This window comes from Strigops habroptila, chromosome 15, assembly GCF_004027225.2.
Source record: "Strigops habroptila isolate Jane chromosome 15, bStrHab1.2.pri, whole genome shotgun sequence".
NCBI lineage: Eukaryota > Metazoa > Chordata > Aves > Psittaciformes > Psittacidae > Strigops > Strigops habroptila.
The window spans coordinates 3,841,040-3,868,179 of record NC_044291.2 but is presented as its reverse complement, the minus strand read 5'-3'; the positions used below and the strand labels follow the sequence as shown (position 1 = coordinate 3,868,179).

General features: G+C 45.3%; 1 protein-coding gene across 8 annotated transcripts in view; it reads right to left on the bottom strand.

Annotated features, from left to right (window-relative positions):
- Nucleotides 1-27,140, bottom strand: part of MVB12B (multivesicular body subunit 12B) — a 62,799-nt gene that overhangs the window by 23,000 nt on the left and 12,659 nt on the right. For all 8 annotated transcript variants that reach the window (XR_003994456.1, XR_003994457.1, XM_030506906.1 and 5 more), the window contains 4 exons: nucleotides 24,580-24,676; nucleotides 21,459-21,588; nucleotides 21,026-21,148; nucleotides 7,951-8,048 (listed from right to left, as the gene is read on the bottom strand). Coding sequence is in view for 6 of the 8 variants with exons in the window: in XM_030506906.1 (XP_030362766.1) it covers nucleotides 7,951-8,048; nucleotides 21,026-21,148; nucleotides 21,459-21,588; nucleotides 24,580-24,676 (448 nt within the window). In the remaining 2 variants the exon portion in view is untranslated. The remainder of the gene's footprint in view (nucleotides 1-7,950; nucleotides 8,049-21,025; nucleotides 21,149-21,458; nucleotides 21,589-24,579; nucleotides 24,677-27,140) is intronic.

The following is a 27,140-nucleotide window of genomic DNA, read 5'->3' as shown; positions in this document are numbered from 1 at the left end:
GTTTCAATGCAGAATAAAGCTGGTGTCACAACTTGTCTGGTTTTGGACCATCCTGATTAAAATTCAGTGTCACAAAAAATAAACTTAGTTCCGCTTCTATTCTTAAGCAGAGCAAAGAACATACACGTGGGAATCGGGATCGACAGTAAAATGTAGCACAGGGCCTCCCCCTTTAGAGAGCAGGGTGTACTGAAACACTTCAACATACACTTGAATACAGGAGGGTATCGCAAAACCACCAGAAACTATGCTGGAAGATGAAGATAAAAGCAATTCTTGTGCACTGATCCAAAAAATAGCATCTTCCCTTTTTTTCAGAAATACCTGTTTTAATAAAGCAGGCACACTGTGCCAAGTGAACCATTTAATTATCTGCAAAAAATGATGAAGCAAAACAATAGTTTGCAAAAATAAATGACTAACCCCTGATTAAAACGTCTGTCCTCATTACATCCAGATAAAAGATCCAGTATCTTTTAAAAGAAAATGTACATTGGAGAGAAGTAAGTGGCAGTCGTGTCACAGATAACCTGACATTTTGCAACAAGAAAGAAGTTGACGTGTGGGCACTGAAATGTAATGAAATCTTCAATTTTTCTTCCATTTCTTAATCTAGAAAGGCCTCTGAAAGAAACTTTTGTCATTTAAAAAGAAAAAAAAAATGGATTTAATAAAAAAAAGGATTAAAAAGAAATGGACTAAAAAAAGGGGGGGGAGGTGTATATGCAACAAGGCATTCCCAAAGCAATCGCTGAGCAGTGGGACACCAAAGCTGCCAGCATCCACCCCAGCCAGCCCAGCTACTGCAGGGCTCAGACCAGGCTCTGGAGCCAAACTCAGCCATGCTGAGTAAATCGACTGAGCTCCAGAAAGGAAAGAGGGATCTGGAAGCAAACTGCTGCCATAAGAGCAGCGTGTGAAATAAATGCTTCCAACAAAGCTACCCAGACAAATTACAGCTCCCCCCTGCCAAGCTCTGCATTATCCAATACAGAAAAGCAACTTGGTTTCCTCTTCAGGAATCCACTGCTTTGATGTTTTTCCAGATCATTAACATCAGTTTCCACTCGCTGCTGCCTCCAGAGATTTGGATTATAAACCCATGTGGAATGAACATCAACCCTCCCTGTGTTTCCTAGAGGAGCATCCCCTCCTCCCAGTGCTGCAGATGGACCCTGGCTGCCCTTGCTCTCACCACGGGACCAAGCCCCCAGCCCTGCAGGGACCTGGCCCAGGGTCTCCTGCTACTGCAGAACCACCTCCTGCCAGGGAAGCCTGCCTGGATGATCTGGCAGAGCCACCTCTGACTGCAACCTACACTTGCAAACATTCCCCTCTACAACCACAGCCTGACTGTCCCGCTCCACAATGGCAACCGCTTTGATCGCTTGCCTGCTCCAAGTCACTACCTGCCGTCCATCAGATCACAGAATGGTTTGGATCTGAAGGGACCTTAAAGCTCATCCAGTTCCAATCCCCTGCCACGGGCAGGGACACCTTCCACTAGAGCAGGTTGCTCTAAGCCCCTGTGTCCAACCTGGCCTTGAACACTGCCAGGGATGGGGCAGCCACAGCTTCTCTGGGCACCCTGTGCCAGCTCCTCAGCACCCTCACAGGGAAGAACTTCTGCCTAATTTCTAATCTAAATCTCCGCTCTGGCAGGTTAAAGCCATTCCCCCTTCTCCTGTCCCTACAGGCTCTTGTCCAAAGCCTCTCTCCAGCTTTCCTGTAGCCTGTTTAGGCACTGGAAGCTGCTCTAAGGTCTCCCTGGAGCCTTCTCTTCTCTAGGCTGAACGACCCCAACAGATACCATGACAAACTGCCCTGCTACCCCACCAGGCCACAAAGTGTGTTTGACCTTTCTGAGAAGTGTCTTAACGAGGTAAATAAATACTTATCTATAAAACATTAGAATAAACAAACATTTTAGTAAATAGTTACATCTAAGGTAAATTTAATAAATATTGGTGCATGATTCCAAAATAAACAAATTAGAGATGGGGAGAAAGTGACACCTGCAAAAGCTGCCCATGAAAACATCCTTCTTTATGGCAAACGTGCCAGCCAACACCAAGCTGGCAGCTGGCTGTGCTTCCCTTCCTTGGTGCTCAGCCCAGTTTCTCTGGGAAAATTACCTCACACAAGTAACTGTGTTGATAATGTGGTTAAAGACAATCACAAACGAGTATAAAATAGTACTTTTAAGATAAGAAATACATGCAAACGCACTGCTGCATCAAATAACTGCTTTGAAAACCCGCCACTCCTAAGGAAATGAATGGCAACTATTACAGCCTTGTTCACAAGCAGCAACGTTGCTTTATCAGTAGATAAAGCACGTGGCTCGTTTCTGGATACGACATCTAAGCTCCAACCCAAAGGACATGGCCTTTTTTCTTTGAAAGAGAATGAAAACCTTCACCTTCAGTTCAGTATCAGCAAAACTGCAGCCATAATCACGGACAGTCTGAATGTAAAGAAAGAATTCAGTTAACTTTTATACAGTACAAATAACACATGCTTCCGGATACTGGTTTATTTCCATGGATTAACATGACTTGAGGGACTGAACTTACGGATGGCATATCAGCATCAACTATTTCTTCCACAAATGTTTTAATTATACTGGGCTGCCAACTGGCAAGTATTATTTGAAAATACTATCAAACAACATACATCAAAGTACATTCTGCTTTTGTTCTGTTGCTTTCTCAGCACAGTTTCTGTATTTAAGTGTTCAAAAAATGAATCTCAGTCCCATCCAAGGGTAACTCTGATCATCTTGTTATCTCCCAGTTTCTGCTAGAACAAAAATCCTTGGAGATAGGTTTTGATGACTAAAGTCGGGTGTCTAGCTCTGTGACGGCAACTGTAGTAGGATCTGGAAGTTCACACACTTGTTTCATGCATAAAATTGGTACGAAGAGGCTTTAATTACTTTCTGCACGCATCCTGATGGGGCTGTGCAGAACTATCTGGCAGACTCCATGCAATGCAATTTCTGTCTTGACAGTCTGACAACAGGTCAAGAGAAGGTATGAGTATGGACTGTCATTTAAATGACATAAATCTGTATGCTACAATCAAACAGGTCTACCTGCAACATGACGCCAAAGATATCTAAGCTAATATTTCAGGGGGAAAAAAGCCAAACCAGACAACCCTGCTCAGCAGTGTGCAGGATCACACACCAGAGACAGCTTTGCCCACCTGACTTCAGCCACCAAAGCCCACAGCTTGGACGAGCCTGAGAGACCCCAGAAATCACAGCCGAGACCGTAGATACCTCATTTTGCAAACTCAGTCACTAGCTTCCAACACCACATCCTGCCGTGTGCTCTGCAAGGTGGTTTAAGCCTTTTTTCCATCCCTAACTCTTTTCCTGAGATGAGCAGGTTGAGCACATCTCAAACTGGCAGCCTGAAGGGAATCTGGAAGTGCAATCAAAGGTTAGAGCTGGTGCTGGTGTGGGTTGTGCCCCCTGCTGAGTTGGTCCTGCTCGGCCCCAGGCAGGAGGCAGATCTCCCCTGTAATCAGAATCTGAAGGGGGCTTTTGATGGAAGATTTTGTAATTCAAAAGGTTTATGTTTCAGTGGCACTTCCATGGCAGAAAACTTATGGGAGGCAGGATCCCCAAGAGGCATCAGCATACTGGTCTGAAACACACAGTTTATTAACTTCAGAGAGAGCTACAGTGGTGTTAGAGCCCATCCAATTAGTGAGGCCTGCAGGAATACCTGCACTCCTAAATCTCTTGGTTTCTGAAAGGGTTAAAGCTTATTATTAGCATATAATTTACAGGTCCCTTCTCCCAGGAAAGAAATAATGCACAGTAAATGCCACATTCATTTTAATAATACATGTTACAGTCTGTGCCCAACATCTGCACAAAGGTAAAGCAGACAGATTTTTTTGACATGTCCCACTCTGCCATCCAAACACAGGCTTTTTGTTTCTTAAGTGACGGAAGGTTTAATCAAGAAAGCAGGCAATTCATCAATCGAAACAAGGCTGCTCACACCGCCCTGACAGCACACACATGGTTTTATATGGAAGAAACCTGGCCACCTGTCAGCAGCACCTTTTACATCAGGATATACAAATACACTGAGTGATCAATCCTCCAGCTCTTCCCATTCATTTCTTCGTTTTCTTATTATATTTTTCTTTATGCTAGATGTTGCCCTCATTCTCTGCAGGGATAGACGGGAGACAAGGCAAGCTATGGCTGTTTATACACTATCATAAAAATTTATATACCCTTAGAGTGACTTATTTCCTTTCTATTTGAGTGCCATTATTATAAATAATTTTTCACTTCATTCAGGATTTTTCCCTGTACATTATTATCTGTGGTTGCCTGAGAGGGCTCCCTCTCTCCCTCACTGTCCTTGTGGCTCTGATAAGCCAAAGCAATATGCAGCCAGAAGATGCTTAAGTCTGAAATGAAGGCACTATGTAGTCACAACAACATCTTAATTAAGCTGAAGGCCATGAAGAAAGACTATGCTGTGAAATACTGAGCAGTGTCTGTCGACAGGTCTGTCTGGAGCAAGGCATTCTTCTTCCAGCAGCTGCCCGTTCGAACATGCATATTAAACCTGTCAGCTCCTCAGCACCACACTCCCAGCAGCACCCAGAGACCTTCTGCAGATAAACTTAGAAGTAATTCTGCCTTTTGGTCTCGGGTACATGGCACAGGGTAGGTCAGGGAGTCTGCCAGGCCAGGAGGATGATGCCGGCAGCGCTGCAGCAGCACACGGCAGGTTCCCACTGCAAAGTCCGGGCAATTCTTTCCTATATGCACCCTGTCAAAGAGCGATTCATTCATTCACTGTGCCAAGAGGAGCCTCCCTAACTTTCTCATCACCCCAATGTCTCATTGCCAAGACTGGAAATGACAAAAGGCTAGCTAAAAATTGCAATTACTATTTTCAGGACCATTTTTTCTCGACTCTAGCGTTGTGATAAAGTGCATTACACGCTCCAAGGAGTAACAGGACAGCTCCAGTGGGGATATGGCAATTTCTGCCAAAATGTATTTTGAGATACAGAGTAGGCTCAACAGCCAATATCTATTTCACCTTTCATAAACAGGCTGAACCCCAGCACAATGGAAGTGCTGCTTTCATTGACTACCGAGAAAATCTTTGGTGTCTACAAACAGAGAAGCAAAACCACGCTGCAACTCTTAATTCCACCCTGCTTCACAGCCCTCCCTCCCTAAACAGCCCATCCTGTCCCCACCGCAAGAATTCAGACTGCAGTGATACCAAAACTGGAAGAGAAGAGACCGCTCATCATGGCTTTTGTTTCCCTGAACCAGGAAGCCTTCCATTTTGCTAAGAGCCAAGAGAGGGAGCCCACAGGCTTGTCCAGCACGAGATGGGACCAGAGAGGAGTCCTGGGCCTGTCACAGCCATGGGTCACCTTGCCTGCTCACCTTCCACATGTTCCCATCTCCCCCATGGGCCCTGTAGCACACTGCGGCTGGGACCCCGCCGCGGCAAACCGCATCCCGGCAGAGCAATTAGGGACGCCAGTGGAAGCACGTTAATCAATTTCCCGTTGCCATGGCACTGCAGCAAGGCGCTCGCACTGCGGCGCAGATAAAACGGACCGGCTGCAAACTACACCCCACCTAACAGGAAACTTCGGAATGGTTTCCACAGCACGCCTGGAGGCTCATCTACCTCCGCAGCGTTTAAGCGCACAAAGGGAATTGTCACAGCACCTCATCACAGCTGCTGAAAAGGCAGCAGTGGTCAGGAGTTATGCGTGAAGATCCCTGCCAACGCACAGGATGTTTCATATGACAAGACCCTTTCTTCAGAAACGGTTCACAGCTGAAATAGCCATTATGGCTCATGTATGCACAACAACTTGTGTAACGTGTCTGGAGGAGAACGTGCAGTTGAGACGGAAAAAGAGAAAGTTATATACTTTGACCATGAACATGGAGGACTAATGCCATGCCCGGTTTTGCAGGCCTGTGTTGTGCTTTGCCTATGATTATCTGGTAAAGTAGTCAGGTTCTTTGCAAACTAGGTCATCGTCCCAGGCGGCACTGCAAGCAGAGACAGCCCATGGGAAGTCCTAGAGCAGGGTTGCTCTCCGTAACACTCATGTAGAGTTGAGTCTCACTATTTGATGCTTTCTGTCCTCCATGCAGGACTGTCTCACGTGAACACAAGAACACGCTTTCTCTTACATTTCTAAATCTATTAGAGCAGGGGAGTAACAAGAAAAACGAGTACTGACAAGAATTATGCAATTGTTATATTCCATCTATTTAGGAACCCGAGGCTGCAGTTTCAGTCAGAGATTACCTTTTAAATAACCCTTTGATTATGGTACATGAATTGATGCCATGTTCCCATGTTAGAAGTGTCACTCACTATTAATAGCAAGAACCTGGGAATGGCACATTTTTGCCATCTTCTCTTCCCAGATTATGCACCAGCACTACCTATTTATCGTACAGCCCACTGAATCCACTGCTGCTTTTTCCAAACTGTCCTGAAAATCTCCTTCAGCCAGATGAAGGGACTGCACTTTCATTAGGTTTTGATAGAGTCAGGTTTAAAGCCAGTATTTTTCTCCTCTTGCAAAACTGACATAACAAAGAGAAAACTGTGGCTAAGTGTGGTTCTACCCTGCCTAGCACAATATTTGTTCAGGTGTTATATTACTCCAAAAAAAGAATTCTAAGGAAAACTTTTGCACCCCAGTGCTGCTCAGCTGAGACCCAGCCTCTGAGCTGGCCCCACAGGAGAGGCAGTAGGTGAACTGTGCTGCTGCACCACAGCTGCACCTAATGCTTGTCTTTAGCTTGCAGAACCAAAAGTCCTTTTGCTGTGGTTCATGAGTAGCTGCCAGACCACACAGTCCTCGGCACATCCAGCAGCGACACACTCCAGAGGTACAACCTCTGTAAAGCATCCCTGTCTCTCATTCCCAGAGGCGTTTCTTCCTGGGCCTTGGGAACCAGGCTACCTCCCTTTTTAGCTCACTCCGCCTTCAAGAAAGCCAGCACTTAAAGGCAGGACGTCCTCCAGAAGAGCAGAGCTGTCAGGGCCTGCTCACAGGGGCCCCAGCTCCAAACTGAACCCGCTGCATGGTCCCGAAGCACAGTAACAAGTACCTGCACAGGTGAAGAAATGGGCTTGATCCTCACCATTCTATTTAAACACACATTTTCCCTGCAGACTAGTACTAGTTAAAAACAAAACCAGGCTAAAATATTCATTGGCAGTTTTTTTCCACATTGACATCTGGAAACTATCACTAGCTCTAGCACTTGTGTACTAGCCTGGAATGGTGAACAGAGAGAAAGCTGCAGCTAGAGACCAAGTGTGCATCCGCAAGCACACGCTTCTTAAAAATAACACAGACACCCCTCCATATCCTAACATCTAATTTCAAATTTTCCCTAATACCAAACAAACCTATGCAGTGCAGCATTCAGAATATAGAAATGGGAAAAAGATCTCATCTGCTTTTAGTGTGTATGTTGAGTGTAGCAGAGAAGAGGGTGTAGGAAACTCATCACTGCTAGGAAGGACAAAGCTTCCTGTGAAACAGGCAGAGGTGTGGTCTCTTATGACTCACTTGTGATGATCATGACCCACATAAGGAGCAAAGTTTGTATCAGTGTTGCTTTCCATCAGAGCTCCCACTGAGCACCTCCATGGGCAGCAGCATCCTTCTCTGAGGGCTGAGATCCCCCCAGTGATCAGTAATACTTGCTGCCAGTAACACATGTGTCTGGGCACGTTCTGAGGCCTCTCTGTGCCCCTCTTGCCCTCAACACTTAAACAGCACTGACAAAAGCTGGGTGTATGTTTCCTGGGTACCACACACACGGCTGTTTGTACAAGCAGGGCTGCTTTACTGGGTTCCACTCTTGGTTACACAGAGGAGCAGAGAAGCACTGTGCACGCAGCTTACCTGATATGGCGTACAAATTCGAGTGCTGGTGCTCCAAGTCTAGGCGAGTGCTGTGACTTTTCCCTCGAAAGCTGGCAGGAAGTGTCAGTGAGATATGCCTAAGGAAGAGAGATGGGAAATGGACAGGATGTTATTACAAAGCAGAAAATGTTGCTGCTGTCAGCTTGCTCTTGCCTGACGATTCCAGTCAGGTTAAGCAGCAAACATCAACTTTAACATTGCTTCCAAAAGCTGGAGTGGGCACCAAAGGCCAGGGAGAGACTGAGGTGGTGATTCAGCCACAACCAAATGTGGTGAGCTGCTTTATCTGCTCCTCAGCCCAGCTATGAGCAAGACTGTCTATGCCTCACCACAAGCCTGCTTTGCCCTGCTGAACACTGGACTCAGCCAACAACCGAAGCACTACAGAGGTGCTTCCACCTCTGGGAGGACATAGCAGCTCCTTGTGAGCTGGCACCCCGGGACAGATTGCACGGCCTCCCCTCTGCAAACACAAGTCTCAACAGAAGGCATGGAGAGTGCCTGAACACCCTGCAGGACTCAATGGTGTCTCCTTAAAGGCAGAAAGCATTAACAGCAAGTGCCAAAAACTTCTGAGTATGTTTGTAAATAGGATCTTTAAATCTCTCTTGATGACCAAGGCCTGCTCCAGACCTACCCAATGCTGGCTGCAGGCTCCCATGCTCCCCGAGGCAGGGGGTGATGAGCTGAGCTCCCCTACACCAACCCCGGAGGAAAGGGAAGCCAAACTTCACTCATCACCTCCCCGGCTGCAGCAGCGCTCTGCCCAGCATTCCTGCAGCAGGGAGATATTTTTACATCTTCCATTAAACTTTCCTATAAATAGGAAAAAAATGGAGCTCATGGAAGTGAAGCTGAAACTATTTTCAGTGGCTTAGGGCTTACTAAGAGGAAAATCCAGGACCCGGCAAGCCTGGACACAGGCTAGAAGGTGAGGTGGGCGACCTTCCCAGGAATATGTGGGGTGGGAGGGCAGATGAGATACCTCATCAGACCCTCGGGAGCTCTGGGGCTTGGTAGAGCACCAGTGAGGCTGCTCAATGCAGTGGACACAGCTCTCCCTCCCTCTGCCATCACACTGTACAGCCAGTGTGGCTGCCCAGCCAGCCACGGAGCTCTGAGAAGTCTGCCATGAAAGACTTTTTGCTAGTAACAGCTACTGATAGCCCACAGATTTCTATGCTTTGATGAGAGATTTGGGCTTTTCCCTGTTAATTCAAATCTGTATTTTTCTAATGCTGATCCCAGCAAATTTTTACAGAACATTATCATTAATCTTGTGGACCACACTGCCATACATAATGCAGATGCTCCTTCCTTCCATTTCACATGAGGAGAGCTACTGCACATGGCAAGGCCCTCCTGCATGGCATTGCCCTCCTGCCAGGAAAACAAGGCGGCCTTTGTGTCCTCTCAAACACACAGTATCTGTGAAACAGGGCCCTGCATATCCTCCATCAAACCCACATTCTTAGCTAGCAGGTTTTATCTATCGAGCAAATCATCTGGAAATTATCTGCCTTTAAAAACCAGGACACATTTTGTGAAGAACTATGTATTTTTAGCCCTCGATGCGACTGATGGTGAACAGCACGGATAAAATAAGAAAAAGCAAATATAAGTTTGAATTTGCTTGTGCTTCCCAAAGCTCCTTCTAACCAAAAAAAGATGGTGTGAAAATAGTTTTGAATTTGGCTAACAGTTTGCTGTTTAAAACACAATCCATATGAGACTCGTTGCGAGCAGAGGCAGGTTTGTCATGAACACACTTTAAAACAGAAGACCACTGCCTGTAGGCATTACACGCTTTTCATTTGTTTTTTAATAGCAGTATCCAAAAATACTTTCTGAGGCACCAAAACAGCTAACAGAAAGACTTTTGAATTTCTCTTGCTTGTCCAGGGGACTTTTTTCACCCCAAACAAAACAGCAGGAATTGTTTGGGAAGTAAACAAAGCAGATCCACTTGAAAGGCCCATTTCTGAGCAGACTATTTTAGAGGTTTCCACCAGCTCCTGATGCAGAAGAGGCTGACCCCCTTCCCTCTGGACCAGCGCACGCTCCGAGGGAGGTGATGAGCACCCCTCCAGTCACAGGACCATCCCACAGGGCTCATGGTGCGTGCTGTGGAAGCACTGCGGAAGAGCCATCAGCTCCATGGTGCAGCAGCCTTCCCATAAAGCTCTGAACCCTTAGTTTGCAAAAGACTTTCTGAGCCGAGTCCTCAGTCGCCACCAGCGTGCCTGGCAGCTCACACGAGCACCAGGTTTCACAAGTGCCATATGCTGAAGCGGAGCACACGTTCCACGTGTGTAATTAAAATGAATTGCTCACCATCCGAGGGACTCTGACCACACACTGGTGAATACAGCAGCAGAAGATGACTTATCGCTGCCTAACTCCATGGGGTATCCCCTTTGCTCTCCACTTCAGACACATCACTGTTAAGAAGTAACTGTGCTCTCACTCCCACAACCACTCACAAGCAAAACTCCCCATTCAGCCGCTGCCAGCACTGGCCTGGCAGCACCAGGGTCTGAACATGGGTTGTCATGAGGGTGTTTGGAAACAAGGCCCCCCCTCCATGGCCACTTTCCATCTCCAAGGTAGGACAAATGGGCATTCCATCACTCCCATGGAGCTGCTCCAAGAGCCAGGTCTCTCCAAGGAGAACATTTAGCTGCAAGACGGAGGGCAGTGACTGTTGGTAGGAGATCAGCTCTCCCCTTCCCTTTTTAAAAAGCATGACATTGTAAGGAAAAACAGGAAACAAAGTCTAATTTATTTTAAATTAATGCAAACTTTGGCCAGGATCAATATAACTTAAACCTACTAAGTTGATTGCATAATGCATTTTCCTTATGTGTTGTGAAAGCCAAATCATTTTGCATTGTAGAAGACAAAAAAAAAAATAGAGGCTGCCATTGAAAAGCAAGAAAATCCCAATTACAAAGTCCCCAAGTTCCTAAACACATATCGTGAAAGTATGTGCAGCTCTGCAGCATATGGCAAATCAATTACTAGTTTAAATTTTAAAACAAAAACATGGTAAATGTGTTGCACAAATAATCAAGAACAACGGTTTGGTTTAGATTACAGCGGCCACTAGAGTTTTGAATACAATTAATCATCATTCCAGGCAATGGGAAGCCATATTGACACTTATTCCTAATTTGAATATTTAATTAGGGTGAAGTTCTTCATCAAATTATCACAGAACTGGGAGGAAAGCCTAAAAGATTTAAACAATTACTACCTTAACCCTTCACCAACTACTCACCTGTGAGCACAAGAATCTCTTCCCTGTTCTGCAAAGCAAGGATGTGCTCAGGCAATACCAAAAGATGGCATTTAAAAGACACTACGAATATCCTGGGAAAGGCACGTGGACATTTGGCATCCTGCAGGGCTCTTTCTGAAATTCCAGATTCTGACTGGCTGTGCTCCTCAATCTTTATCAGAGCTTTCAGGCCAGATCTCCATTTTAGCATGAAGTGTAGCTCCTACCAGGGCTTCTATGGTTTGTTTTCGGTTGGGTTGTTTTGTTCTTACCTGAAGAGCCTGTCCAGGATCATCTGCCAGGTTCATGTGCCAAGGATACCACAGCACAGCCGCCCAGTCCTGCCTGGCTTGTTTCCCATCCCTGCCCTGCACCAGGAGCTCACGGGACGGGGTGAGACCCCCTGCACTTCCCACCGCACCATGGGCATCCTCCCTCTGCACAGCTCTGCTTCAGATCGCTCAAACATCCCTTTATGTGCTGTATTAATCCATATAAGAAAATCTCTTTTAATGAGGAGTGATATAGTTATGAACTCTCTAGAGCCATAATTAGAGCAAACTAATTGAAGTTGTGTTTTGACACACTTTCCAAATTCACGGGTACTGCATGACATATTCACAACACTACTGCTGCACAGCCATGGTGACAGCAAAATCATTAGGCTAATAACGCTTATTTGCATTCTTATCATGCCAGCAGCATGCCGTTAAATACTGCTCCAACCAGTGCTGGTTTACTCTGAAAGTTTCCACTGAAAGATATTAACAGTAATTATTAGTACTTTAGTGGAATCTCCGATGTTAAGGAATGGCAACTCACATTAACTATCCCCATGCCAATTATTTTCCTTTTGAACTGTCACAAAACATACTTTTCTTCCTCTTTACCGAATGAAAGCAGCGAGGTAGATTTGGTGCTGCAGGAAGGATGGATGGACCAGCCCTAATGAGGCCACTATCAGGGCACTCCAGCCCATGCTCTCCCACACTGAAGTCCAACCCAACACTGTTCCAGCATGGGTTAAATACAAAAAATAGTTTTCCCTAGCATACCATAATTTGCAGGCAATTTAGGATGAAACAACTGCAACAGCACGGTTCAGAACTGGGCAGATTTAATTACTCTCTTAGCTTCAGTTTTTCTTTTAGTCATTAAATCTATGAAACAAGCCTACACAGGACAGCAACTGAAGAGGCACGTGATGAGAGAGACCCTTCACATGCTAGCAAAGGCAGTTTGAGGTCTGCGCACATTATGGCCACTTTCTGAATGTTTTTGGAGAGAAACTCGTATAAAACAGGCCCAGGAATGCCCAACAGTTCCAAACCAGTTATTAATAACTGTCTGCAGGAAGGTGATGAACTGCTTTTGAAGTTAGAGGGCAAGTACTCATAAAAAGTAACAGAGGATCGTAAGGGGAAATGCCAGATATCAAAGGATGCTTCATAATTCATATAAAAACATCAACAAAGCACAGCAAAAGAACAATGCTAGGTTTTTGCTTTCCAATTGGACTGGATGAGCGTGGTAGAGAAATGAGGCAAAACTTTTAACTGCCCCAAGTTATCAAATATATTAGAAACCATAGTGCATGCTGCAGACTGGAGGTGTCCTGTTCTTTGATTACCACTGCCATGACTGCAAATTAAATGAACTTAAGAACAGTGCTGCCAAAACTTCAGTCTCATAGGCATACCTTCAAATAAAAAGAATTATGTCTACCATAATTATGCAAAGACCATGCCTCGTGAAACACTAAGGACAGAACAATTAAATTCCAAGCTGCAGAAAGCTGAAAATACACCTACAAGAAGTTAGTATCAGGCTGTAGCTCCAAGAAACGTAATCCAACTTGAAAGCTTTGTCTACAGAGGGAGGAAAAAGCCCATTTCTAAGAAACACACTGCTGGAGTTTCACTGACAGACATCAGAGAACCTCTCAGCAACTGCTCCCTTTACCAGAATGCATTTTCCAAACTGCAGCTTGCAGACAATGCCAGACCAGATATCTATAGCTCCAGCGGTGTCCAGAATCCCATCTACAGTATTTATTCAGTCCTTAACTTTTACTGTGCTCAGGCACTGCGATGCCAGAACACCTACCTCATACCCCAAAGAACTGCAATGAAAAACAAGACTGTGAGGCAAGAATCACCTCGGGTAATGGACTTCATTCCAGACAATCTATTCTAATCGTGTAAACCAAATATTTAAATACTTTCTAAAACCTTCCTGACCCTTTCCCTAAAACAAGCAACATATGGGCTTTGCAAGCATTTCATCTCATTCCAAGCTACTAAAATATCCTGTTTCCTAAAAATCAATGAGAGCTGGTGGTGCCAGATTCAGATTTTTATAAAAGCCCAAACAGAATGAAAAAGGCAGCGAGTGATTCTTTCCACTTTTAGATTTACCCATTTCATTTTCCCAGCTGCAGAAAGGGAAGAGGAGAAGCCTGCCCACAGCAGCCTCTGTGCATCCCCTCTCGGCACAACCATGCCTCAGAGACAGGGGAAAATGCTGCTGTGCTATTCTGTCAAAACTAAAGCCATCACCAGCTGAAGAGAACAAGCCCCAGTGATGCTAACAAGGGAGCATGATCTACTGCAGACCAGCAACCCAAAATGTAAGGCTTAATGCAGAATGAAACTCCTGCAGCTTCCTCTATACGGGGATTAATTTAGATCAGAGGACTTAAGTAACCAGGATAGAACAGCTGCCAAACAATAGAAAAAACCCAAGTAGTTTAATTTACACTGCTTGAAAGTCGGAGCTGCAGCCCATTAAATTGTTATAGGCAGAGGACTGCATCAAAGAACTAAGACCTCATACTGTAAGCATGAGGTGCTTATGAAGTGGTTGTCTTAGATGAGCAGCGCGGCGTCTCTGGAGGCTGCAGCGGGAAGAGCACAGCTTTCCACATCCTTCACTAGCTACTCTCCAGAGTCAGGAGTTTTCAGATAATGAAGCAGTAGGGAAAAATTGCCAAACAGCAGAAATACTCCAAAAAGATAAATTACACACGGTGTAAGCCTCCTCGGTTAGGATTTTAAATTCTGTCAAATTAATCAGCACAACAAAGCCCAGGCTCACAGGTCCACCAGCAGCATCTCCCAAAGGCAAGCCCCTTGCCAGGGGGGCTGCACCCCAGCAGACCCATAGCACCAGGGAGCAGCAGCACCACCCCTGCAGAACCTGTTAAACAAATACTCCACATAAAGACTCATTTGGGAAGAGCACGTTGTCAGCACTTTGCCAGTAATAAATAATGACAGTCTGAACACTTTACTAAAAGCAATAAACTCAAGAAGTGTTTTGGAAAATGGCGAAAGTGATTGATTTAAAGAAGGAAATATGTGAACACAACCACATGCACTTCAGGGTGAAAGCACAGATTACAAATCAACAGTGGCAGAGATCATATTAAATAGCAGACAACACAGAAGTTTTAGGGAAAAAACGCTCAATTCCCCCGCAGGGCTTATTTAACAACTCAGTGTATAGCTTCTTTGAATGAATACCTTCGGCTTGTACTTAATGACCCTACACTATACCCTAAAGAAAACATGCCTCCAGGAATATTACTATACCAGGCACAGGGCTCTATAAAGAAAAACGACTCCAAGGAGATCGAAGCCTCTTCACTCAAAGAACTCCCCAAATTTTTCAACGCATCCTCAAAATCAGCTAAATCCATCAGACTTCTTCTAACTACAGTTAATGTCTCTCTCGGCTGCTGCCAGGGATTCTTGTGCCTGGAAACCACTCGTATTGTTTAAACATTTTTTCCTAATCATCATTTTCTACCACTAAAACATACTGGACTGTGACCAATTTTTGCACGTCTTCATCCAGCTGAGTTGGACGCAAGCCATACGGTCAGTGCAGTTTCATAACAAATTCCTTATGGGAAACAGACTCTGGATAAATGTGTGCCAGCACCTTAACCCGCTCAAACCAACCCTCATGTTCAGATTTGCACAGCATATATGCATCACTGACATTTCATCCTTACATTTTGCTTCTTACCATACCCACTGCAAAGGGTCTATGGAAACACTTCCCCCAAAATTCAGGTTATTGTTTCAATCTCATTGGGTTTTTTATCCATAGCTACTGGGATGTGAACCCAGCCCTTGTGCCATCCTTAGCCTCTTGTAGGGTTCATAAATTAAAAACAGGAATACCATGCTGTATTTCAGGATACAAGTGATTTGAGCATTCAAGCCAGAGAATAGGCTTTATTAGTTGTAAATCAGAAGGTAGTTTTACTTTAGAGCTCTTTCAATGAAACAGATTAGAAAATACAACTCCATCAAGAAGGAAGCATTCTGTAGAAAGGATCAGACTGTCAGAGATCCCACTGGCAAGGTTTTTCAGAGCACTTTCCAGTCAAGCCAGAAACATCCATCCCAAAATACACCCTATTTGATAGCATTTAGTTCTGAGGAGGGACCTTAAGGAAGATCCCCCACCACTCTGTGACAGCCTCCTGGCCATCAGGCTTACCAGTGGTGTCTGTCTCCAGTCCACGGCTTTGTTCCACACCAGAGCAGAAAACCATTCGAACCCTGGAACTTTTTCTTCTACAGACTCTCCCTAAAAGTTATTTTGTGTTGATTTTTACTTTAAGATTGTTATTTCTAAATAATATTGTTGCTACTTACAATAAAGTAATAGGCAAAAGGCTTCCTCCTTCCCTTTAATTAACCCACTGCACGAAGTGAAGCTGGCTCACCATCAGGCCAAGTTCAGGTTTCCACCACGCAGGCTTGGTGCTGCTTTATTAGCTGCCACCTATTGCACATCATCAGCCTCCAGCAGAAAGCCACACACTGATCACTTTCCAGGCTTACATGACAAAGTTCAAACACCATTAATAAATCAGTTTGAAAAATCAGACCTCTCTGCCTAGAAAGGAAATTCTTACATTCCTTAACATTAAGCTCCACTGGGAACAGAAAACAGGAGCAAAGCATTTCCCTTTTCTAAGGAGGGGTAGTTTAACTATTTAAAAGGTAATTGGAAGCACGAGAGGAAAATTTACACATCCTGCTCTTATTTCACGGGTTTAAGTAGGACAATGGTTATCTGGTTATCAAAACCAGAGCCGCGCTTCCCCGGTGCAATGCTCCTGCTAGATCAGGATTTCAAGGCCAGAGCACTTGGTGGCACACACAGACTGCACTGAGGGGGATGCTGCCAGCCCCACTCAGACCCACGAATGCAAGAGGTTTGAGCTGCAGCACTTCTGCAGCATACTAACCATGCAGATCAGGGAGGAGTCACAAGCACAAGCAGACATATGCTGGGTCCCCAGGTCTGGTGCCTCCTTCTGCCAGTGCCCGCAATGGCTTGTGCCTGGCTGTGCCAGGAGCACCCAGTGTGAGAAACCCAACTGAGCCACTCAGCGTTCCCAACCAGTGAACAGCATCTCCAGCACTGCTGGCCTCTCCTGGCCAGGCCAGCCACCCTGCCAGCTCTGTCACCTCTCCTGGTCACCAGGCATGCTTAGAGATGCAGCACTAGGGGCATACACTGTTTTGCTCACCTATATGCCTTTATGGTCAGTCCAGAGGACAAGTGACCCACTCATGGCTCTGCCTCCTGAATGGCAGCAGGCACTGTAAGCCCCACCAAGACCTGCAACTCGGGCTTACCTCTGCCTCAGGAGGCTCCTGCCCTCTCCCTTGTGGTTCTCAACTAGAACAGCCACAGAGATATGCCACAGGCATCCCAGGAAGGCACGTGGAGGAGTTCTGCCCTTTTGAACCTGAACACCGAGCGCCCAGCCACACTAGCACATGATATGAATGCAAGCGGATTGCAGCAAGATCTTCCCTCTCCCTGGTAAGCCACTAACCTTTCAGATGACAGCCTTGCAAACTAAATGACTGAACGATTCCCAGGGTCAGCACGAACCTACATTTTCAAAACCTGACATCAACAAGTAAAAGTTGTGACTGAATCCCAGTCTCCCCGCGAGGAAGATTAAACGCCTGTGACACATTATCTGCAATCAGAGTGCTCCATTTCCCAAAGTATCCGTCACAGATTGATAACATCCACGCAAAAAGTTAAGTGCAATTATGTCTGTCACTGTAAAACACACTTCAGCAGCACTGACTGACATCTTGCTTGCAGCTGACAAATTGTGAGAGGGCTGTTTGAGCAACGGTGGTGGAGACTCCTGCAGCACCTTGGGAAGGGATGCGAAAGGCACTCCTGAACCACATAAGCTACGTGGGCTCACTGAGCACCATGGCTGTGATGGAGCCATCCTGCAGGCAGCCACAAGGCAAAGTGGTTCAAGGTTGGCTCTGTGTGCATTCACAGAAGTGGGGGACTTGCTCCCAAAAGGCTGGAACTGGACTCATGAAGAGAACATCACACACAAATCCTACTTCAAGAGAGCTTGAGGCATGGAGAGCTGAGCCCCAAGATACTGCTCAAATGCTTGTAACACGCATTATTCTCCAAGTCCCCAGCCCATTCACTGGTGATGGCCAATCTACAGGCTGTGTGAAGCAAAAGCAGAAGGCCAGGTGAGTTACCCATTACTAGCACCTCTTATTGTGGAGGGGATTACCTTCCTGTTCCCCAAAGGGATGTCACCATGCAGCACCAGTGAGTGCAAGCCTTGAATACAGTGCAGAGATTCTGAGGAAAGTTACATTTAACTCCCACTGGTGACTCAAGTCAACAAAAGCAGTTCTTTAGTAGCAGCCTTCTAGGATGGGAAACTGCAAGTGCATTTCTCCAGGCTGCCATTACTGCCAAGAAGCTGTCGCAGAATTTGGAGAGAAAAGACAGTAAAGCAGCTTGATGCCTTGCACAATGGCACGGTTGCGCTCCACAGCACAGCATGCCATCCTCACTGGAATGCGTGAGGGCTGCCGTTAGAGACCATTAAGCCAGATGCCTGCAGTAGGAAACACCAAGGAGAAGAAATGGCTGAAAAATAACATATGCAGTCCAGCACGGATATCAGACAAAGCTTCCCTTGTGCAGTTCTGTGAGCCATAACCCTGCGGCACAAGCGGTGGAGGCAGCATTGCCGATGCGCAAGCTGTGGAGGTCAAACCTCTGACACATGACAAAACTCTCATGTGCTGCCATCCACCACCATTAGTAACTTACATCATGGATCAGAGAAGGAAACACGGCTGGAGCAGAAATAAACATCTCCCACAGTAAAAAGTCCTTCCATTTAGGAAGGTTTTGCTGTGCAGAAGCTCACTGGTGTGTTTTACTGGTTTGGTTTATATCCCATGCTAGCAATTGTTCTGAAGCACCCAACCATGCCCTCTTGATTTAGAATTATTTTATAATGCTAGACAGCAACTGAATAGCTTAAATATTTGACCAGCCTATTCAGCACTGCTCATGGATTTCCTCTTAACACTCACAGCAGTATCAGAATATCTCCCTGCTGTTCCTGTCAGGATATATCCACATGGAATAAACCAACAAACTGTCTACCAGTGTAATCTCATCTCTCTACGGTGACGTAAAAATAAGAGGTTACTTGTGACTACAATCTTCCACCAACATTAAGTGTTGAGTAACTTACCACATTGCTGATAAAGTATTAGGAAAGGCTTCCAAGTCGTATGTGTTCCCCATAATAATGAAATATTTGCAGGATGTACTTTTATATACATTTCTATTTCTTAAAAAATATATTGGATAATAAATAATCAGAGTGAAAAAAACCAGACATGAAAGATGCTTTGAATGATCAGGCTGGTGGTGTAAAAGTTACCTGTAAATCATGCACGGGGCATGAGAGTGGAGCTGGCTACAGACAGGTGGTTTTTACTAGGAGGCATTAATGTAACATTCAATTATTCTACTGCATACTGGCTGGTTTAACTCAGCCAAATTAGAATACATTTTATATTGACTATTTTGACATTTGCTTTATTTGGCAAGTAAAACAAAACTGATCCAATTTCCTTGCAGCCATTGTAAACCATAAACTGTACAACAAGAGGTTATAAAATATATAAGCCTTGTAAACACTTCTTTTCAGGCTGTCGCTGATGCACTGAGCTCTAATTTTGGCCCTGTTCCCAATAGCTCTGACACTGCTCAACAGCCTTCCCTGCTCAGCCATAAAGTGACCCTTCCACACTTAGTGATTAAGGACTGCCATTGACATTCTCTTGCTATGATAATTTTTTCTCTTTATTGTGGAAATCTGCCCAGGCAGGAATTTCTTGCAGACAGAAAATGAAGATCTGTGCTCTAAAATCAAGACGTCTTTTTCTCTGATCTCGCATGGCCTGTGCCAGCATGTAGCTTTATGTCCAGTGGAGCTTCAAAACAACGTTATCAGCTCCCAGTGGGACAGGCTGAAATCTCCAAAAGACTGCTGGCTTTTCATTTCTCTTGCTTCCGTCTCTGAGAGGCAAGACAGCATCCCTGCCTGCAGCACACCTGACAGTATAGGACAGCTAGCAGCATGCCACAGCATGGCAGCGACTGAGCAAAACTCTCAGTGAAAGAAATGCCCAAATGCTCTGGAGGGCTTGAAGAGCTGCCACAAAAAAGCAGATTTAAGTCTGGGTCATGGGTGAAGGCTCAAATGTACACACCTGCCCGACAGCTTTGTTGGGAACAGTTTAGAGCAGTTTAAGCGCCACTCTCTGAAATGACCTGTAAATCAAGACTCTGAAGGACACAGGTATCACCTCTATGATAGAGTGACCTTGACACAGAAACCAGTCCCCTGGGAATTCCCCTCCGCAGTCTCCTTTGAAATTCTAGCTCTTAACAGTTATTGTAATACTGTAAATGTATCTGCAGTATACCAAAGGCTTAGTGCAAAAATATGTGTTCACTTAATTAAGCATAAGCCCAAAGGGACCATAGAAAATGTGCTATCCCCTGGCAATAGCCCAGCCCAGAGTTCAGTGAGTAAGCCTCATCAGGAAGAGCCCATCTCACTCTAGATGCTGTGCTTTCATAGCAAATGCCAGGAGCATAAAGCACTCAGTTTAACCTCTGCCTGGGTTGGTTTGTTGCTTAACAACACTCTGTTTTGTCCAGAGAAATTCAGCAAGTAAGCTGTCAATACAGGACTACTGTTATATGTAAGTATACACACAAATGCATACATTTATACACACACACACACACACACAAATATTGTCTACAACACAGGGAAAATCACCTGGACAGACACTATGCCAGTATCTGGCCAGAAGCATGGCTCCTGTCAGATGAGCAGCCTGCTCTGCATGCTCAGTGGCAGCTGCAAGACTGCAGCACAGTAGCTGGGTCCAAGAAAAGACAAAACAGGGCCAGTATTTCAAACCATGAGCGCAGCGATTCTGGAGAATGAGCAGAACTTATCTCCCTATACATTAAAATCTGTATCAACGCTTCTCCCTCCCTTTGGTCCAGGAGAGAAATCAGCTTGGCTACAGTTCTGGGCTACCCTCCATGGGTGACCCACACATACTTGTTGGAAACTATAATATTTCACACAGTTTAAAGCAAAGAAAAGGTGTAGTTGGCCATTTCCCTTCCTCTGCAGGCTTTTTCTTTCTTCTGACTTCTTCACCTATATGTCTTTATACAGTGACAGCCAAAGGAACTTTCATCAGGCAAATACTTTCAGAATGACACATTCTCTCATTATCAGATCACACCATAAAACCATTCGTACTGATGTGGAACCATGTTCTTGATTCCACCAGGCAAGACTGGTAATAATACACCCTGCAGCATCAAGCAGAAGGGGCTGGAAAGCAGAAAACTTACCTTGGCAGGTTAGGAGCGGGTGTTGAAGATGGTGCTTGGGCAGGAGGAGTCTCGGGCTGTGAAGGCTCATGGTTGCGTGGAACTCTGCCCATCCGGTACCAAATGCCCATGTTGTTCAACTCCCTGTGCAATCAACGCAGAAGACATTAATGACAAGCAAATGATGCACATGTGCATAAGTATGAAGCACTGATGTGTTCCACAAACACCTTGGTTAGTGAGCATCAGCCTAATTGGAACAGAAAAAAGGGGGTGGGGTGGGAAGTTAGTTAATTCCTACATCAAATCTAGTAATACTTGTACTTATGTAAACTCTTCTAATGACAAGCTTTAGATCTTACAAACTACTATTTAGAAATTACAGGAAAACAGGGTGCTTAGCCGCGGTACAACTGAATTTAGGACAACAGCTCCTGGAGCAAGGGGTACTCACCCTATGAAGGTGTACTGAGGAGGGGCTTGTTTAGATCTACCCAGGATTCGGATATCACAGATCGCTGCCTCTGTAGAATCTCGAGGGATGAATTTAATGCACAGCCTTTTCTTCCTGAAAGCTATTTCTTCTGCAAAAACAACCCAGGACACGGGGTGGTTTTTATGCAAGATTAGGGTATAAATGTAATTTATTGTCTCTCCAGATATTAGGGAGATAATTATGACAGGAACTTGAGCCAAAGAACAGACATATGTCAGCAAACCAGACAGCGCAGTGCCATTTGATGGCTGGAGAAATTTTCTATCAGGAGGCCTCTGTACACTGTGTGAGATTTGTTATTAGGCACTGTGATAAACCAATACTCCCTACTACCCTCTGCAGAGAAGATAAGACATCACGTATGCCATGGAGTACGGCACCACAGAACAGAAATGGCAGGTGATTTTTCCACTTCCACATACTTCTCACGTTCGCTTTCTCTTTCCATAGTAATGTTTGCCTTACTGGCCTGCATAGTTGTGTCTAAATATTCCTCCCACAAGCATTGCCTCTAGGAACATACCTGGAAGCTGCTGACACAACCGGTCAGTTTATTCTGCCAAGTGCTTTCAAACAGCCAACCAAAGAGGAGCAGCAAGCAGGAAAACAGACCACCAAGCCGAGTGGCCAGCAATAAGAGCTGTCTGCCCAAGTCTCACACATCCTATGTGTCAGTGACCTCTCCTGACTCAGTCAGCAAGCACTGAAATGATACTCCCACCATGTTTGCCCTGGAATCTTCATAGGGATAAACCAGATTTACAAAGCAGTAATTGCTAGGACCTCCTACAGAGCAACTGTGCTGCGCTGACCGGTGTTCAGAGGGTGGATGAATCTGCTGCATGGCCCTTTTCTGCCAAGTGTCACAGAGCAATTTCACTTGTTTCCATGTTATCCATCAAGAAAAACTCAAGCCATCAGAGTTAAGGCTTATCTGTATAATGAATTCATGTATATGCACGCTGTCTGTCTGCACACAGATACAATCCGTATCCAGCTATGGGTCAGTCGCATGACAACGGTTGGCACTGGCACACAGACAGATCTGTGGTGCTTGGAAACCACTGCTCTATCTCACCCTCTAGAGTCTCAATGTGAGCAAGGTGAGGTTTCTATTTGTGAATGCAGGTACTTAAAAGACATGACAGAAGTCTATTGATAAACTGAAAATCTAAAGTGCACACACTGAATGAAAAGCTGGAAACAACCAACAACTACAAACAACTGCCTGCAAAATAAAAACCCTTCAGCTTAATACGAATAAATATCCTCCAGCTCAAAAATATGCTCTCACTTCAACAGATGGCAAGCAGCCCTGTCTCTGTAGGCTCCTCCTGTCTTGTAATCCACACCTTGGAGAAAGCAATCCATCCCAGCCTCTGAAATCTGCTGTCACACCAGCACCAACAAATGTACAGCCCGTGTGAGGTGTGTCACCATACAGCATCTGTGCATGCAGCTTTTCACCTCCAGTGCTGCTTTTTAGAGATGCTAAATACCTGTATCCCTGAAGTCTAGTCTCTCCTGCTCTGAAAAACTAGAGCTTTTATTTGAAGTACCTAAAACTGATCTTAGGAGCCCAGGGATTAAGGCTTCCACACCTGAAAATTTTCTCAGAACCTAGTAAGGAGTACTGTATTTAATATATTTACAAGTTAACTGTCACTTAGAGTAAGAGCACAGAAACATGTAACTCTGAACAAAATCAGTGCCTCTCATTTGACTTTCACAGAAGCACAAAGCTGACTGCTTTTGTCTTTGGTCTCTTTCACACTTGGCTAGAGTCTGCAGTCTGTAGCAAACTTGGTTTAGGAGCTGGATTCATTAATTACACATGCTTAACCAGAGTTAATTTTAAGTAAACATATTATAAACAGTCAATCGAAATGTGTTCATTCATGCTAATGGAGGCAGGGATATGCACTGCTTCATTAACACAGACAGGGCCTCTGCTTTGAAGATGGTCTGGCTTGCAATCCAATGCATTTTAAATTAATTATAAAGTTCCCTCCACCTTTTCACCAGGACTTTCACAAAAGTTACAGCAGCACATGGTAAGTGTCCAGCACTCCCAAGAGTGAGCAGGATAAACCAGTGACTCTTCCCCCATCCTGCACGCACCCAGGAATTCTCCAGGGAAAGGGGATGAGCCAGGAGAACGGGGAATGGGCTGCAGAGCCTTTCACTTCTAGGTCATGGGTTCAACTCAGAACCAGGTCGGTAGTGACTGAAAAACCATCCTCATCTGCTACAGACCCAGATGAATGAATCCCTGCAAAGCAAGGACTCCTTTCTACTCATAACTAGGCTGGATTTCATTACTGATGAGCCTGGTACCTGCACTGCTCTTGAGCATTAGCTGTACACTCAGCAGCTGCACATGGTATCCTCCAGCCCTTCCACACTCAGCTCCCATGGGGCTCATCCCCATCCTCCACACTGCAGGCACAAAGCACCTGATGCTGCAGCAGAGCAGAGTGCTGCGACCAGACGTGGCTCCAGCTGCCGCTGCCACAAGTCCCAGGGGATCCGAATACACTGTTTGGGAACTGCTGGCTTAAATGCTGCAGCAAAGCGATTTCCGCCTCGCAGAAATGAGGATGGTATTTTCCCTGGACATTCCACTTGTGCCTTTTCTCAGGAAGTGCAAACATACCCCACCATCCTCAGCATTGGCTGCCAGGACATCAGCCTTCAGTTATAAAGTTAACGTGTATGAACCCTGCACCACAAGCACATGTCCTTTCTTTTTGTATGCATTTGTGAACATCCCTCAGGACAGCAGCTCTGCTCCCACTAGGCCTAGCCCTCCCTCACAAAATGAGAACATGAACTACTCCTTCCTGCTCTAGCAGGCGTGCTGATGACAGGCAGGCAGCAGTGTTAAGAAACCTGGAAGAGTACAGGAAAATGGAAGGCTGTTCCACTGTAGTCCAGAGCTGCCCCAAACATGCACATGTAAACCCCAGAGCACAGCAATGCCGAGAGCATCCCTCTGCCTGGGACACTGCTGCCCACACAGGCACTGGTGGAGTGGCTGCTCCCAAAGCATGGGACTGAAAAACAGATGCCAACTTACGTGTATCAGAGGTCTCCTGGATGGGAATGAAGCCCACGGGTAAAGTGTCCTTGATATCAATGAGCTTCATATCAACCAAGACATTGCCTAAATGACTCTTTGGAGAGAGAAAAAACAACAGTTAACTATGACAGTGTCACCAAATCCAAACCCAGCTTTTCTCACTTGCTGAACCCCAAGACACCATGTTATTGCATCTGACCACGAACTTTAAAAACAGTAAGGAGGTACTAAGCCAACGCTTGCAACTGTCCCCTCTGCAGGAACTATGTGACAATTCACTAGGAGATACCGGACAACTGTCGGCAATTATAGATTCTTACACCTCCTCCACTGCCATACTTCTGGATCCTCAGAAGCACAACCAAATTCTTCCCTTTGGAAACACAGCAGTTCAAAGTATTACCTCTGCTACCTCATCTAGTAAGCAGGTCACTTTAGATCTTACACACTCTACATCTACAATAGCAACATGACATTTCTGTGACAGTAACAGCAGAAAGCATTACGGGAAGATGGTTCAAGCAGACACAGCCAAAGTTATTACATGCATTAGCTAATTAGTACTGAATAGACATGGTTCTAGCTCCAAACACAGGCACACTCCAGAAGAGCAGGCCATTTGGAACAGAGAACTTCATTTGGAGTCCATATGAATTCTGAACTGATGCCTCGTCCTATTAATCAAGGCCTGAAGAGCTCAAAACACAATTCAGAATGACAGCCTCCACAATTGTTTAGAGACCAGATTTTCTTTGCAGTTCTCGTTAAAGCCAGCATTGCTGCCAATAATCTGGATTCATGTATGGAAGAAAAATACACTTCAGTTACTGCACAGCCTTTATAAACAGAAATGCAATACAGAACAATTAAAATTTCATCCTAAGCCATCAAACCATGCCAGTGTGTTTTACTGTTACTGGTCAATAAGTATCTCCTTTAGTTTTTATCTGGCAGAGTGTTTCAGGCAAACCTCTGCTGTGATTATTACGCTAAGCTATTTTAAAATATATTTGAATTTGCAGCCTCTGAAGTAATGGGAGATCACGTCTGAGTTTATATTTTGGAGGTTCTGCATTTCATGGTCAGCTCCTCACCAGGAAAGCCACCACGCCTGCAGCTCTGTCCCACCACACAAGAGCGTGGCACACGTCCTTTGCTCACACAAAGAGGCTGAGGCTGGGCAGCCCTCCCATGCCTCCATCCCTGCTTTGGCCACGGCATCTCATAGCCAGCAATGCTGGATGCTGCAAAGCTTGAGTGTATCAGTTAACATGGTCCTGGCACAGCAAATCCTAGATGAAGTGGCCGCTGCTGATTCATCTTTCATGTTTTATTTATCCAAACTGTCTGGCTGCGTTACATCAACATGCAACTTTCAGCTCATCATTCCTCCATCAGCAGCAGACAGGTAGGAGAGATGACCTCTGCTAAGTTTGTTAGTTGCTGAAACACTGGGAGTCAGCATCGATGCTCTGCTACAAACACAGGAGAAAAGGGCAAAAAGCCTCCCCGTTTGTGAGATGCACCATTCAGGGCCTCCTCACCATGACACTCAAATACCAGCAATGTCCTTATCTGTCAAATACTGTAAGCTGTTAAGAATGATGGTTCTGATAAAGAGACACTACAAACTGCCTCCGTTATAAACCAGGTATCTGAGGGGCAGCTGGGACCGGCAGTCCTCCCCATGCACTCACTTTAATTCACTCCTCATCAATATGAGGAATGTATTCCCAAACCGTACTGAGCACAGGATTCATGCCAAAAGCCCAACAGGCACTGAGTGAGGGTATTTACACTCTCTGGTAGCCAGCAGTTGCTACTATCCTGTAATGATTCCTGACAACCTCACATTTAAGGAAGCCACAGATAAACTTAATACTCAAATCACCACAAATCTTTCCATTTAATGCTCTTCCTGCCTATTCTGGGGCTATTATTCCTGCTAGTGCAGGTAGTCCAGGATGAAAAGCACAATTATTGTCCATCTACCCCAGGAAGCGATGTTTCCCATAGCTCTGGAGCTTATTTTAATGTAGAGGCAGGCAGGGAAGCGGATGGAATAAAGGTCAAATGCTGGAAATTGACAGCCCCCAGCCTTCCTGTCAGGACCCATGATCAACCTCTGAGGTCGCAGTCACTTTTCTGTTCCCGTTGTCACTGAAAGCACAGGTACAAAATGGTATCTCCATAGCCTGACAACTGAGTCACTGTGAATATCCAAAACACGACAAAAAGCAGGATTACCCACTAGATGGAGTGCATTCATTGTGGAATTAAATAGTTCCTCCAGAAAAGGGGAAGTTTTCACACTAGCCTCAACCAAAAACATAGCAGAAGGTATCAGGATCTCACTGCACATGGTCACCTCTTCTCCGCAGGAGATGCGGGCAGACAACTGCCACTAATCAGACATCAACTGATGCTTAATAGCTCTACTAGAAGATCACAAGAACACGGTGTGTACAACATGGGCAAATCAGCACCAAAAACAACAAAGAAAGGAAAGCTAATCCTGCAAGAAAATATCTATGATGCCCCTGGATTCAGAAACTAAT